General features: G+C 47.4%; 1 protein-coding gene across 4 annotated transcripts in view; it reads right to left on the bottom strand.

Annotated features, from left to right (window-relative positions):
• DDX25 (DEAD-box helicase 25) overlaps nucleotides 1–12,760 on the bottom strand; it is a 3,162,033-nt gene that overhangs the window by 1,198,636 nt on the left and 1,950,637 nt on the right. For all 4 annotated transcript variants that reach the window (XM_085646106.1, XM_085646107.1, XM_085646108.1 and 1 more), the window contains one exon: nucleotides 1,042–1,219. In XM_085646106.1, coding sequence (XP_085502232.1) covers nucleotides 1,042–1,219 — 178 coding nt within the window. The remainder of the gene's footprint in view (nucleotides 1–1,041; nucleotides 1,220–12,760) is intronic.

The raw sequence follows: 12,760 nt of genomic DNA, 5'->3' as shown, positions 1-12,760 counted from the left end.
GAGTTGTGTGCTGAGCTATTTCTGTTCTTTGGGTCAGGATCTATGCCTCAAGGACCCACCAGACTAAATCTACGCTGTCTCAATAACTGTGTAGGCAAAACACATGACCAGGACAAACCATTTGCATTTTTCCCTCTGTTTGATTCTATTGATTGGCGCTTCTTATTTCTAGTAGTAAAAAGTTTCCTGGTTTGACTCTACCTTCCAGGAGGTGTGGGTCAAACGCCTATGAAACCCACTTCAGGGGTGAGGGACAATGGAGAGCTCTTTGTGTTGAGGGGTGCACAAGGCAGGGATGACTCCTCATTTCACTCTAATTTTGTTAGTAATTAGCAATATCATAGCTAATTCTTTAGGAATATGGTTTTAACTTGTTTGCTATCTCCTTGTGAATTTTCTGTTTAGTATTCTTCAGTTTGAAAATCAATATACTCATGATGAAACTATTAAATATTTTATGTATTTATATTCTGAAATATACATTACATCAGGATACAATCTAACACCGAAAGACCACTTGCAGGATGGGTTGTGCTATCTCTCTGACATATAATTTAAAATTCAACTTTTCTATTCAGCTTACATTAACCCTATATCGTTTTGTGAGACACAATTTTTTAGCATTAAACTAGAACAAGTCCAAAAACGTTGTTTTTGAAGAAGGTAAATATTTTCTACAACGAAACTAGAGTAAGATATGCAAAATAAAAAACTTAAGGGCGACATATGTAGATGTGCAAGAAAACCTATTAAATATAGATATGTACATGAGAGTTAATTTGGATAAATATTATACATAATTTAGTGACAGCACTGCAGCCATTTAAATTTACTATAGAATATGTAACGTGTTTTTAAAAAAGTGAAGAGCTTTTTGTAAGCAGTTTGCAGACGTACAACCCAAAAGCTGCAGTGTGATTTGCATATTTTTCAATAGGTAAGGTGGCACTCCAATGTCTTTTAGGAAAAATCAGCAATAACCAGTTACCCTACTGTGAACTTACTAGTATGTTTTGACCGGTAATGGTTGAAATGACTTACCTTTTGATCCGTACACTTTGGTCCGAAAATCCTTGTGTGTCAATCATCACATCCGCTTCATCGAGTACAAACACAGAGATCTTCGATATATCAAATAACTGAAGCTTGAAGCACCAGTCCAGCATAGTGCCCGGGGTTCCAATTATAATATGGGCTTTTATTTTTAAACCTTTCCCTGCTGGGGGGGGGGGAAATAAAACAAATTAGTCCTTGATTTACAAATACTAATAATTGTCATGTTAAGGATCAAACTAACTGTTTCATGTCAGGTCTTAGACCAAAGGTTGCTGTGTGTTAGAAATGGGGGTCTCTAGTTGGCAATGGTTTTCACCTTTGTCCAAATAGGGACCCTTTCTTCTAGTCAGGATAAGGGGGGTGCACTACTGAAATAAGCCTTGCTCACCCCCTCGGTAGCTTGGCACGAGCAGTAAGGCTTATCTCATTCACAGTGTGTAAAGCATTTGCACATAACCAACAGTAACACAGTGAAAACACTACAATAGTGACACCACACCAGTTTAGAAAAATATCCAATACTTTATACATTCAAAAGAAGACAAAAACGATAAAAATCCAAAATATGCACTTTGCAAGAATAACCTTCAAATGCAGTTTCTTGAAGTTGGTAGCTCCATCCGGTGCTACAGCAGTGCTGAGAACAACAGAATCCAACAGTTCCATCTGACCACGTCGGTTGTGGGGGCGGCAGACTCGTAAACATGCCTTTTTGTTGAAGCCGATCACGTTGGTGTGGGCCGGTCGTGGCAACCATTGTGGTTGCGATGTGAAGCGCAGAGGTGTGGCATGCGGTGCCCTCAAGGCGCGGGGCAGGCAGCGGCTTGGTGACGGTCGTCCAGCGGCATCAGTGAGACCAAGGTTGCGGTGCAGAGTGAGGCGGTGCTGACAGATCACTGTGCATGCGACAGTGCCTGTTCCTGGGAGCTGGCGTCGGTCGGTCTGGACTGCGTTGTGGGATGAGGCGGTGCGTTGCAAGACTTACAAGCAGTGCCCCCAAGCCACGGTGCGTTCACGGGTGCCAAAGTCAGTGGGCAGCGACGGCATAGGATGAGACCAAGGAGGTGGAGTGAAACGAGGCGGTGCAGTGTGTGATGCCCACAGGTCGGGCTGCAAGCAGTGGCTCGGTGGCGGCAGCGGCGGTCCTTGGTGAAACCAGGGTTCCGGTGCGAGATGCAGCAGTGCCCTCCGCTGTGTCTTCAGGACATGGAGCCAGCGACTGAGTCGGCTGCTATTCCCCCTCTATGGCAACTGAAACCCACGGTTCCAGAGGTGGAACCCTGAGATAAGTGAAGTCTTTGCTGTCCCTGAGACATCGTGAACAGGAGGCAAGTTTGGTGATAAGCCCTTGGAGATACTGAGCACAAGTTAATAAAGTTCAGTCCAGTCCTTTCACTGCAAGGCAGAAGCAGCAACTGCAGACCAGCCCAACAAAGCAATAACACAGGAAAGGGGCAGTACTCCTCCTGGCAGTTCTTCCAGTTCTTCTTGGCAGGTTCCTTTATCCAGCGAGTTCTAAAGTTCTGGGGTTTAGGCCCCAATATTTATACTAAGTTTCTCTTTGTTCCCTTGAGCAGAGTGCGTCTGTGCCCAGCCCAAACCAGTTCTGTCCTCCCTGGCCCAACGTCCTAGAAAAAGCTGTAGACAGCATTGTCGAATGCAGACCAGGCCCATTCAGGTGCAAGGAAATCTCCACCCACTATGCTGCCCAAGTCTATTGAGCCCAGCCCTAACTCATCCAGGAAAGGCAGAAAACAACTCAACCCCCCCAGTGGCTGTGTGAAGAGGTTGCACATCCCCAGCCCCTGTCACTCGAAAGCCAGACAGTCAATCCACAAACCCAGTAGAGTCACACAGGATGGCTAAGCAAAAAAATACCTACCTTCTAAAAGTGGTATTTTCAAACACAGAACATATAAATCATCCTTACTAAAAAAAGGCAGTTTTATATCCTGAGTTCAGGCATACTAAACTCCATTTCTCCATCTTGTCCCAATGGGAAGATATACTCGCAAAAGGTTACAGAGTATTCCCCATTCTATCCAACGGGACAGATAGCCTTTCAACAGTGAAAAACGAATTACACTGTAGTTCACCATCAGGACATGTCACACACACCAGGACATGTCCTACCTTTCAAATACACTGCACCCTGCCCATAGGGGTACCTTGGGCCTAACTTAAGGGTGCCTTACATGCAACAAAAGGGTAAGTTAGAGTTTGGCAAGTGGGTGTACTTGCCAAGTCGAAATGGCAGTTACAACTGTGCGCAGACACTGCAGTAGTAGGTCAAGACACCTTTAAAAGGCTGCTTGTGTGGGCGGCACAATCAGTGCTGCAGGCTGACTAGCAGCATTTGATTTATAAGCCCCAAGCACACAAAGTGCACAGTACTAGGGACTTACTAGTAAATCAACCATGACAATAATGGAAACACAATCTGTTAGAACTGGGGGACTCTAGTTGGCAGAGGTAGGTACCTTTGACCAAATAGGGACCCTTGCTTCTAGTCAGGGTAAGGGGGTACACTCCTAAAATAACCCCTTGGTAGCTTGGCACGAGCAGACAGGCTTATCTCAGAGGCAGTGTGTAAAGCATTTGTGAACACATACAGTAATCCAGTGACAACACTACAGATGGACACCACACAGGTTTTTATATCAAAAATAAGTATTCTTTATATAGACTTATCACAAGACCACAAACGACAAAAATCCACAATACTGTACTTTAAAAATGGTAGAAATAGCTTAGTTCTCTTAAGATGGTAAATGTGACACTAAGTTCAATGTACCTTTGGATGCGTAACGCTATACAACGAAAGCGTTGCAGGGAAGGTGATGCGTCGGTTCTTCTCTGCATGGGGAGGTGATGCGTCGGTTTCTTACTGCTCTTCCGTGGCAGTGCGACCCGCAAGGCCGTGATGTGATGAAGATTCGGTGAAATGAATCAAAGATGGCGTTGTCTTCTTGATGCGACAACGATGCGTGCACGCCCGATGGCAGTGAGACGACTCAATGAATTTTCTGAGTCGTGACAGGCCCTGCGACACGCTTCTCTGGTGATGTGACGGCGTCTGCTGTGACGGCGACACTTTTCTACAGGGATGCGGGGCGCCTCGGGTGATGCGATTGCGACAGTGGCAGCACGCTTCTCCGGTGATGCGACAGCGACACTCTTCTACGGTGATGCGACGATAAACGGCTGCGGCGGTGACACTCTTCTTCGTCTTGAGTCACGCTTCCAGCTCCCAGCGACACGCAGTATCTCAGAAGGCCCAGCTCAACAGTAGGCACTTCAATTCCCAGCAAGGGAAGGCAGGGGAGCTGGTTGGTGAAGTCAGTTGTCCTTGAGATTTCAGCAGGAGGCAAGCTCTATCTCAATCCCCTGGAGATCCTTTACAAGTTAATTTGAAAAGCACAAAGTTCCTTTCTCCTTTCTTTGGCAGTCAGGCAACCACTGCAGGCCAATCCCCCCAAACAGCACTCTGCTAGGGATAGTCTCTTCCTCAATTTCTCTGGTTCCTCTCCTCAGCAAAGGTTCTTCTTGTTTCTTGTTTCCCAAAGTGATCTAAAGTTCTGGGGTCTGGGTCACCCTTTTAGACTCATATTCTCTTTGTTCTCTGAAGGCAGAGAGGCCTTTGCCTAGACCAAACCAGTTTAGGTCAGTCCTGGAGCACTCTGTTTCCTTTGACAGTGTGGGCCAGGGACATCAGACACACCACAGGAGGTGGAGCCAGCATTGTGGAGGGAAGGTGCAGCCTATTCAGGTCCCAGGTGCAACTCTACCCACCCATCTACCTGCAGATCTCTCTATTCAGCCCTATGCCGGCTCACCCCGTCTCCTGGAATCCCCCAGCCCCTGTCACTCAAACTCCAGACAAGGAATACACAACCTAGCAGAGGCAAGCTTGGATAGTTAGAAAATACCTACTTTCTAAAAGTGGGATTTTCAAGCACAGAATGTTAAAACCAACTTCACTAAAAGATGTATTTTATCATTCTGAGTTCAGGCAAACTAAACTCGAATTTCTACCATGTTCCTTGAGTGAGTTAGGATTATAAGATGTTATAATCAAACTGCCCATTCTGGCCTATGGGGAACAGGTAGCCCTGCAATAGTGAAAAACGAAGATGGCTGTTATTCACTATCACAACATGCCACACACACCAGGGCATGTCCTACCTTATACTTACAATGCACTCTGCCCTTGGGCCTACTATAGGGGTGTCTGATATGAAGAAAAGGGAAGGTTTCGGGGCTCGCAAGTGGGTGCACTTGGCCAGACAACATGGCAGTACCCGACTGCACATAGGCTCTGCAATGTTAGGCCTTATACACACTTTACAGGCTGCTTCTGTGGGTGACACAACCAGTGCTGCAAGTCCACCAGCAGCATTTGACTTACAAGCCCAGGGCACACTCAGTGCACTGTACTAGGGTCTGACAAGTAAACCAAATCAGCCAATCATGGAGTCACTAATCCATATATCAATTTTACCATAGGGAGCACTTGCACTGTGGCACTAAATAGCAGTGGCACAGTGCCCAAAGCATCTAAAACCAGCAAAAACACATGAGGCAACAGCAAAAAATGGAAGGGAGACCCACGCCAATGGTGCCAGGTCTAACACAATCCATAATACAATTTACAATAGGAGCACTTGCACTTTAACACTGAATGACAGTGAGAAAGTGCGCAGAGACACTAAACCACCATAAACAGAGTCAAAACCAGAAGGTCAGAAAGTAAAAAGCCTGGGGAAACATGCCAAAAGATGCCAGGTCTAACATTGGGCAATCAGCAATTAATATCTCCAATCAGTGGCGTAGCAAGGGGGTGGCGGTCCGAACCAGGTGGCATGAGTTTTGGGGGCGGCAGCCACCCTGCTCATACCGGCCATCTCAGGGCGGCAATCGCCAGTACCACCCTCGTGCTCTTCAATCTCCTGTGGAAAACTGGAGAATCCCGTCAGCACCCCCTGCTCTTCAAAATGGGCGCAGGGCGGAAAAAACGGGGACCTCAACGGGCAGCCAAAGTGCTACGGGCAGCCAAAGTGCTAGCTACGCCACTGTCCCCATTAAATGTAAATCTATTAAAAATCATCCCGGGGGTGTGGCTAGCAGCCGACTAGAATGGCCGCTCACTAGCACAACTCCGTAGCCCTCGCCCGATATCCGGCAAACATCCTGCCCAATCGTAATATAAAAGACTTATGTCTGGTGGGACCACAGCCCCTGGAATTGCTGGCACCAGCACATCAGGTGAGAACTTATCGTTCAAGTAACGTTGCGGCGAGCAGGGAGAAGATCACTGCAGCGGTGAGGTAGAACAAAATGGCGGCACCAGGAATGGCGTAGTCCTGGTAGAGGAGCACTCGACTAAACCGCAGAGCACCTCCCTTGTCCTGGCTGCTCTGGACAAAAAGTAATCACTTATGACCCATATCCTGCTGTAAGTGTAGAGAGGTGAGGTCTCCTGTGCCTCGGAGCCTGTCAGCAGTGCCCGCGGAGAAAGCAGCTTCCCGTCGGAGGAGTGGAATGCCGGACTGAGAGAGCAGAGCCTCCCGGGAATGGGATCGACCGAGGGCCCTACTCAACGGACACTCGGCCGGCGGCGGTAATATCGGAGCCGCACTGGGACCCCAGGAGAGGAGGATGGCCATCGGCAGCGGACTCCCAGGATAAAGGACTGTGGCGAGGTGTGAGCAGTACAAGCGGGAGCAGGAACCCGATTCTACCACCAGTCGGGCCGCGGGTGCTCTTTTACCTGACCAAGGTGCCAAGAAACAGTTGCTGGCACACATAGGCTGGTGGAGAGGCCAGTCTGGAGTGAAAGGCGGGCTTCGTGGGGCCCTGGGAGTCTGCATTGTAAGCACCCCGGCCTACACATGGCAAAAGTAGGTGTATGAGTTACACTAGCTGGTTGGGGCCTTGCTTTTGTATTTAACGTGCCGAGAAGGCGGACAACACGGCGTGTAATTCACCACAACATAGTCCAAACCATATAAGGACTTGAGGCCCAAGGACAGCCCATGATTACTAGGGGTGGAAGGATCAACCCTGCATGTCAACCCCATCAGCCACAGAACGCGCCGAGCTGTAGTGTGAGCGAGGGTACCGTCACGGTGCACCTTCCCTGAGAAGCTGCTGTTAAAAAGATCATGGGAATATATTCCACCTATGAATAGACAACACTCCACAAGCATTTGAGGAGAGCTCAGAAACACTACGATAGCCACCTGAGAACACCAGGGGTTGACGGAATGGCGATCTTTACCTTGGGAACCCGACAGGCTGCGGGTGACAAGCCGCACCCAGGCAGGCGGTGGGGAGTACCGGGCCAAATCCAAGGGGGAGAATGCTGGTCTGAGCTACGAGGGCCGGCGGGAAAAGTACCAAAACATCTCTGAAGACCAAAATTGATAAATTTGCATGGAATAAAATTGGAGATGAACCAGTGACCACCAAGAGTGTCGATCAGAACAAGACACAGTCTCCTCATCTAACCCTTCAGGACATAATGGCATCCATTAAATGGGTACATTAATTTCTGGAGTCCAGGCTGGATTCCGTAAACATCGAGGTGTCCCTCGAATGGGCTGATCTCCGAAATATGGACGGGAAAGTCAAAGAGGTGGAGGATGCCACCAAAACAATCTCTACGGACACCTCCAAACTCAAGTGACAGGTGCAACAACTAATGGAAAACCAGGCTAAAATGGAAGCGCAGCTTGAAGATTACGGAGGCAGAGCACGCCGCAACAATGTGCGTATTCTAGGGTTTTCGGAACGTGCAGAGGGGCCAGCCATGGACCTCTTAGTTGCGGAATTAATTACGAAACACCTTCGACCAACACGACTTTCACACAATTTTTCAATTGAATGAGTAAACAGAGTCCCTGGGGGGCTTCCTAAGCCTGGGGCTACCCCCCGACCGGTAATTGCCAGGGTCTTCAACTTCCGGGACCGGGATGCAATACTCCAGACGGCACGTAATATACCACTGGTCTCATTGGATAATAGTGAGATATCCTTCTTCCCAGACTTACAACAAATGTCCAGAACCAACGGCGCAGCTTCCCGGAGGTCAAGAGGGCGCTCAGAAACAAAAACGTGAAGTATTCCATGATCTTCCTAGCCAAGCTGCGCATTGAAGCAGACAGCAAGACCTTGTTCTTCCTCTCACCAGAGGAAGCTTGGGACTGGCTGGAGGGTTGGATACAAGTAGGTAATCCCAGGAGAGAGAGACCCGCTGCATCACGTGAATCCAAATCCAACCCTTCCCGAGGGTGGGGGGGGGTGCAGCGGTCCACCGGAAGGAGAAGCAGACGTGAATCCTGGCAGCTGAGTGGATTCTGAGCAGATTTTAATGGTGGAAGACCTATTGTACAGATAAGTGGGGGGGAAGGGGTTTGCTCACAAGTACACTGGGGAGAGTGTTGCTGGACTTGGTTGGGGTGTCCCTTGGGGATCCCAGATGGGACAGTGATTTGATCCCCGTGACGGATGGGAGGTACCCATAAAACCTCAAAAGATGGCAGAATAGGCCTAACTGGGCTAGGTTCCGCACTTACATGTTCACTTTAATATCCTATGGAGGTCTTTGGAGTAGGGAGGGGGGAAGGAAGGCTGCTTTCCAGGCACCTTATCACAGTGAGGGGTGGGGGGGTACAGGCACTCTGCCTTGTTGGGGAGTGGGTAGTTTGAAATCCACTGGCAGGGAGGCAGCGTGGGTGGGAGGGAGGGGAAGGTTTAGTTTAGCTGGTTATGCACATATCTACTCATGGTATCCATATATGCCACGTATGTCTGGCCTCATCACACATAGTCATAGTAATTTACTGATCATGACAGAGGGGGCTTCTGTTCCCCACTTGCGGGTCTGCTCCGTATACCCAGAGTTAGTGTTAACATCACTGATCATTCAGCTGGTCCAGATGTTTCCCATGGCCACTCATCAAATTAAAATGTCACTGACCATCTTAACTAGGTACGTCAATGGGTTGGGTGACAAAATTAAACGTGGGATCGTACTGCAGTACCTTAAAAGACAGGCCCCAGAAATAATCCTACAAGAAACGCACATGGTGGGCAATAGGTGTAAGGCCTTGTCCAGATGGGGTTATAAGCTTTGGGTCCATGCGGGATACACCTCGGGGTCCAGAGGCACGGGCATTTTATTTAAGAAAACTTGCATTGACTCAGCAACGTACATGGGCAGACCCCCAGGGTAGGTTTGCGGTAGTGGAGGCAGTTTGGGAGGGGAGGCCTATCAATATTGCCTCGCCATCTCTAAGTAAAGAAACTCTAGCACACCTGGGGAGGGTCTTGCTTGATCACCCACTGGGTACGCTGATCCTAGGGGGGGAATTTCAATATGACGGTAATGATCGGTCTGTCAACCTCCACACACCCTATCGAGGCCCGACACACATATGGTGGAGTTTCTCACTGCCTTGTGTAGCACTGATATATGGCGCCATTTTCATCCTGACATGACAGGCTCTACGTATTACTCTTATTTATTTATTTGTATGGTTTTATATAGCGCCGGCTAGACCCAGAGGTATCAGAGCGCTTTACAGGAGTAGGCAAAATGTACAGGAAAACAATAGCTCGGAGCAAAATATACAATCGGGAACAAGCAAATTTCACCATTAAGTCAGAAGAAAACAGAGTTATGATGATTCACAGGTTATATACATTTAAATAATAAAATGGCGGTAACCACTCAGAGGTCACAAGAAATATAAACAAGGAGAACAAATTGTAGAGGTAGGAGGCAAAGGGTAGGTGAGGAGGGGTTCAATACCAAATGGGCCAAAAAGTAGGGAAGAATGCCAACAAGCAGCATTACTGCACAGAAGTTAGAGCTGAATAGAATACATGAGAGACCAGGGAGAGCGAAGGCAGGGGTACACAGAAAGAAAAGTTACGGGAGAAACGAAAGGTCACACGGGTTAGCAGAAAGAAAACCAATACAGGAAATAAGAGTGTCTGAGAGAATTATGGAATTATGGACTCCAATATTTGTTGAGGTGGTGATGTTTTAGGTCTCTTTTAAAGCCGAGGTAGGAGGGGTTGCAGCGCAGGTCCCTCGGGAGGGCATTCCAGATGCTCGGTGCATTTCCAGAGAAGGAGCGAGTCTGGGTGGATTTCTTTTTTAGTAACAGGGGAACAAGGAGGAGAGCAGAGGAGCTTCTTATCAATCTGGAGCAGCCAGCTATTTTGAGTTTGTTTGTTAAGTACGCCGGTGTTGAGAGTGAAGAGCTTTATGTGTGATGCAGGCAGTCTTGTAAATGCATCTTCCTTCAATGGGGAACCAATTAAGTGATTTGAGGGCAGGTGTGATGCTGTCATATCGTTTGAAGTCGGCAATGAGCCTGGCAGCCAAGTTGAGCACAGCTCTAAGGGGGACCTAGTGGAATTTAGGGGTTTCAGTGAGAATAGCATTGCCGTAGTCAAGTTTGGAGAGAACTAGTGATTGGACGACCCATTTGAAGTCGTCTTGAGGGATGAAGGGTTTCATTTTCTTGAGGTGTCAGAGTGAAAAGTGCTCCTTTGGCTGTGTTATTTATATGGTCCTTCATTGCCAAATTTTTGTCAAGGATGAAACTTAAGGATTTTGCAGAGTTGAACAGATAGAGCAGACCGTTGAGGGCATTAAGGTCGGAGATCCAGCCTTTGATGGGGAGACGGCTGCAATGTATAAGAGTAGATGATACAGAGCAGATCAACTCCAACTAGAACGTATGGAGAGGTATGCACGTCTTATTGCACGAGAGAGGGGGAGAGAATTAAAAACACAACTCTTTCACTGCCAAAGGAATCAGTCATTTGATAACGACAATCTGGAAACCAGTTAGACATACCTTTGAGATCATCGGGAAAAATAAATTTTTCATGATGGCTGGAGTGGGATGCAGGAGTTTCAAAAGAAGTGCAGCGATGTAATTAACAAAGAGGAATCTCAGAATTCTTACAGAATATTAGGTTTGAGTTTTGGCACTTACTGTTTTCCCACAGAAAAAGTGAAAGGGAGCACAATGGCCTACTCGCTCACCCCACTGAACCCAGAACAGGCCACTGATGTGGGAGTAGGCAGCACAATACACCATTTCATCTTGGCTATTAAGGAGATGGCCGCCCCTGTAACTGCTTGCGGGTCCTACGCAACAGCATAAACATTTCTATTTCTTAAGGAAAGACTAAGAGCTTTCAAGGGCAGAAGTATTTAAAAAAATCTAAGAAGGCACCAATGTCCCCTTAAAAAGTGAAGTAAAAATACACTTTAATATGAATTTTACAAGGTGCGAAGGAAAATGGTTTCATAAAAAAAAATATTTTGATTAGAACTTCCATCAAGAGTCAACAAAAAGGGCATACAGCTTAATCTTTCTCTGGCTTTCAAAAGAATTTTAACATTTATATGAAATCACCCTCAAATTATCAACGAGCAACATGTAAACCAGCAACTGACCTCTGTTGAGGTCATATCCTCATGCACTGTGGCTCAGCTTGTGCTGCTTTTAGTTGGACCCTCCATCCTCCGATACTTCCCAACAGGAAAACATGAGCTGACATTAATATTTAACTAGGGCACCTTAATGGCACCAGCCTAATAATGTGCTTTCTGTTAAATCCATGCATGGTTTACGAGCCTCCGGCAGTGAAATAAATCAACCATCTGTTTGCACCATCTACCAGCAACAGCCTCCCCCTCCCCCCCTCCAAATAGCCTTTGCCTTATAGACTACCTCTTAACACACGCGGTTAGTATGGTTGGGTTCCGGGAGCCGCGTTGTCTTCCACGCGGCATCTCAGAAAACTCACCAGTCTGGGCCGAATTCATATACAATATTCAACGTCAAAGAAACCGCTTCTCAATTAACCCTTGGTTACTCACGATTCCAGACATTAAAGAAAGCATACGTGAACAATCGGAACATTACTTTCGGGAGAATGTCGGCTCTGTTGAATCGGCACAGACAATATCGGAGGCATAAAAGACGGTGGTGAATGGGGTGGCCTTGTCACTTAAGGTGGGGTACAACAAAAAACAATGGGCGCAGATAGAGCAGACAGAGACCGAGCTCCAGACTCTTGAAGCGGAACATACATGTTTCCCAGATGAAGCCTCCAGACAAACTGCAGGTTAAACAGCTTGATTATAAAGCAATGGTCAGGGAGAGGGCCGGAGCCTCGCAGTTGGCCACGCGTCATAGGCTCAATGAGTTGGGAGATAGAGCTGGAAAGATGCTCGCATAGTTGGAAAGGAGGGAGGTGGAGGAGCGTTGGGTCCCTCAGCTGAATATCAATTATACACAGACCCTTTCAGATCCACAGGAAATTGCGGAGGCCTTTGCTGACTATTTCTAACAGATCTATACTCCATCAGTTAACACCGTCGCAGAAGACTCTCGGCGGCTCTTAGAGGTTATGACCTCGCCTACTCTGTCCCCCAGCGAGAGACACTCGCTGGAAGAAGATAAAATCGGTGATATACAATCCGGAAAGGCAATGGGCCCTAATGGGATCTCTGTCGAGCTCCCTAAATCTACTAACTCAATAATACCGCCCTATCTGAGAGACTTGTATAATGAGGAGCTATGAAAAGGGTTTTTGCTGGACGACCAGAGGCTTGCATCCATAGTAGTAATTCGCAAACCAGGAAAACCAAAGAATGCGGGTTGTATCGTCC

This window comes from Triturus cristatus, chromosome 3_1, assembly GCF_964204655.1.
Source record: "Triturus cristatus chromosome 3_1, aTriCri1.1, whole genome shotgun sequence".
NCBI classification, from domain to species: domain Eukaryota; kingdom Metazoa; phylum Chordata; class Amphibia; order Caudata; family Salamandridae; genus Triturus; species Triturus cristatus.
The sequence above is the reverse complement of the archived record's forward strand: the minus strand, read 5'-3'. Positions and strand labels throughout refer to the sequence as shown.